This window comes from Euwallacea fornicatus, chromosome 38 (assembly GCF_040115645.1).
Source record: "Euwallacea fornicatus isolate EFF26 chromosome 38, ASM4011564v1, whole genome shotgun sequence".
Lineage (NCBI taxonomy): Eukaryota > Metazoa > Arthropoda > Insecta > Coleoptera > Curculionidae > Euwallacea > Euwallacea fornicatus.
In genome coordinates, this window is record NC_089578.1 from 1,060,425 (window position 1) to 1,063,377 (window position 2,953).

Sequence of the window (2,953 nt, forward strand, 5' to 3'; positions counted from 1 at the left end):
GTTTTTTGCAACGCATTTTACGACAGTTTCAATTAGCCAGAATCTGTCAAAAAATGCAGGGTTTCCATGTGAAGAAACAAAGTTGATTTTCATTGGAGTCTGAAGATGGCCTTGAATCGAAACAGGGATGGTGCCAAACGTTTTCCCCCTTCATATATCCCTTTTTCATTTGAAGCTTTTTTTTCTAAAAATTATAACTTCAGAGATATTTCAGTGACACGCCTAAAAAGAATACCCTGTATACGTGGGGTCGTTTCATGTTGATTTTTCGTAACTACAACTATTTTATGGCCCAAAAATCACTAGTAAAAGTTTATTCCAGATCAATATTCTTGTAAAAGGGGGATGCAAGAAATTCACGCTAAATATAGTGAGTTAATTGTGCGATTATGCGTTTATTTCGACATGTTTAACGATAATATGAGAGTGCGATTATTTAATTATTATAATTTAATTATATAATTTCGATTTATATGAAATCAAGGAAGATTTCACCAAAAATGTTTATTGGAAGATTAAAACGGACTCGGCTGCTGCGTTCGAAATTTATGTCTCCAAGATTTTTAAAATTTACATAAAAATTGAATTTCAGAGTTTTCACTCTAATTATTTATCATTTCCTAAACCAATCGTGGATGCCGCCTGAAAATTACACTTCTGAAATTTTGTCCAGGTAGTTCTGGCACATCATCTTGTCCAGGTTGTGCTGGCACATCATCTTGTCCAGGTTGTGCTGGCACCTCATCTTGTCCAGGTTGTGCTGGCACATCATCTTGTCCAGGTTGTGCTGGCACATCATCTTGTCCAGGTTGTGCTGGCACCTCATCTTGTCCAGGTTGTGCTGGCACATCATCTTGTCCAGGTTGTGCTGGCACATCATCTTGTCCAGGTTGTGCTGGCACCTCATCTTGTCCAGGTTGTGCTGGCACATCATCTTGTCCAGGTTGTGCTGGCACATCATCTTGTCCAGGTTGTGCTGGCACATCATCTTGTCCAGGTTGTGCTGGCACATCATTTTGTCCAGGTTGTGCTGGCACGTCATCTTGTCCAGGTTGTGCTGGCACATCATCTTGTCCAGGTTGTGCTGGCACATCATCTTGTCCAGGTTGTGCTGTCACATCATCTTGTCCAGATAGTTCTGGCACATTATCTTGTCCAGGTTGTGCTGTCACATCATCTTGTCCAGATAGTTCTGGCACATTATCTTGTCCAGGTTGTGCTGGCACATCATCTTGTCCAGGTTGTGCTGTCACATCATCTTGTCCAGATAGTTCTGGCACATCATCTTGTCCAGGTAGTTCTGGCACATCATCTTGTCCAGGTTGTGCTGTCACATCATCTTGTCCAGATAGTTCTGGCACATCATCTTGTCCAGGTTGTGCTGGCACATCATCTTGTCCAGGTTGTGCTGGCACGTCATCTTGTCCAGGTTGTGCTGGCACATCATCTTGTCCAGGTTGTGCTGGCACATCATCTTGTCCAGGTTGTGCTGTCACATCATCTTGTCCAGGTTGTGCTGTCACATCATCTTGTCCAGGTTGTGCTGTCACATCATCTTGTCCAGGTTGTGCTGGCACGTCATCTTGTCCAGGTTGTGCTGGCACATCATCTTGTCCAGGTTGTGCTGTCACATCATCTTGTCCAGGTTGTGCTGGCACATCATCTTGTCCAGGTTGTGCTGGCACATCATCCTGTCCTAGTTGTGATGGCACATCATCTTTTCCAGGTTGTGCTGGCACACCATCTTGTCCAAATTGGTCATTTAGCTTTTGACTTATATTGGAAATCTAGAAAATTTATAAAATGCTAATCCTTCATTTAATTTTTAATAACAAATTAATCCAGGTCGTTCTTTGAATGAAGTAATGTTTGAAATTTACCAATTCTCCAAAACCATCCAGCGGCAAATCTAAGGCATTTCCGGTGATGTTCAAGACGTTGTCGGTTATGTTCCCTAGGCCAAATTATTTTACAATAATTTTTATTACGTTGCACCAAGAAACAAACTCACTTACAGCTCCTCCATTGACAACGTGAACTATCGCCAACATTAACACGTTGCATATGACACCGTTGAACTAAAACGAAGTCTCTGATATGAAATAGGTCCTAGGCAGCCAGATAGGGAATGCGGGTTATTGTCTAACGAGTGGGATTTTGCGGGACGAGCGACGCGAACTCGTCCCGCAAAACGAGGCGCGAGTTGCGCAAAACGGCATTTCGGCACAGCGATAGATTTTTTGCGACGGCAACCGCTGTTTACATTCCCATCCGTTACGTAACTAGTTAAAAAATCGAATCCGCGTTTAGCGATCGAGCTGCCGCATTTTCGGAAAAATTAGAAACAAATTGATGTGAATTTGATAAAATAGAAATTCGAAATGGAAGAGAGACGCACTTCATCACCTACTTACCTTCATCTTTGGGTGAAGGCCTCTCGGTAGCTGTCCTCAATAGATAGCTGCGTTAGCTGTGTGTTGCTGCGAACAGTTCAATTTATACGACATCATTTTATACGTCACATTTGTCGACTTCGTAATTATTGAAATAATTAATATTTTCACCGACTTTTTTGATAGTGAAAAATGCCGTTATGCTGTCATTAAAAAGTGTCTCTTCTAAGTCCTCATTGCATAAAAATATGCCGTTAAAAATACAATAACCACATTAATTATTATTCACTCTTATCTTTGACGTGAAACATACCAGCGAGCAAAAAAATTAAGTTACTGAAAAAATTGTGCAACAATGTATTTGTTTTTAGTTTTGTTAACTGCAAATTACCTTGCCGCATCGCGCAGCGTGAACTTAATATTCGATGTTAGATCGAAAGCCTCATTTTGATTTTTACGATCTTGATCTGGAGAAACAAGAAAATTCCATTTCGAACTCAGGTTTGTTCGCAAACTTGAAACCTAACAACGCGTGTCCCCTCCTCGTGCGTTAATGACTG

At 41.2% G+C, this 2,953-nt stretch overlaps 1 protein-coding gene across 2 annotated transcripts; it reads right to left on the reverse strand.

The window, feature by feature from the left end:
• Window positions 1–368: 368 nt before the first annotated feature.
• Window positions 369–2,493, reverse strand: LOC136349507 (collagen alpha-1(IV) chain-like). Of its 2 annotated transcripts, none has more exons than XM_066301103.1 (4): window positions 2,415–2,493; window positions 2,012–2,078; window positions 1,881–1,954; window positions 369–1,787 (listed from the first exon to the last, which is right to left on the reverse strand). In XM_066301103.1, the coding sequence occupies exons 1-4, from the start codon at window positions 2,418–2,420 to the stop codon at window positions 621–623; spliced, it is 1,314 nt and encodes a 437-aa protein (XP_066157200.1). In that variant the 5' UTR covers window positions 2,421–2,493; the 3' UTR covers window positions 369–620. The 2 variants fall into 2 exon arrangements, with proteins under 2 accessions (XP_066157200.1, XP_066157199.1); XM_066301102.1 differs by having other exon boundaries at window positions 1,881–1,959; window positions 2,011–2,078.
• Window positions 2,494–2,953: the final 460 nt, after the last annotated feature.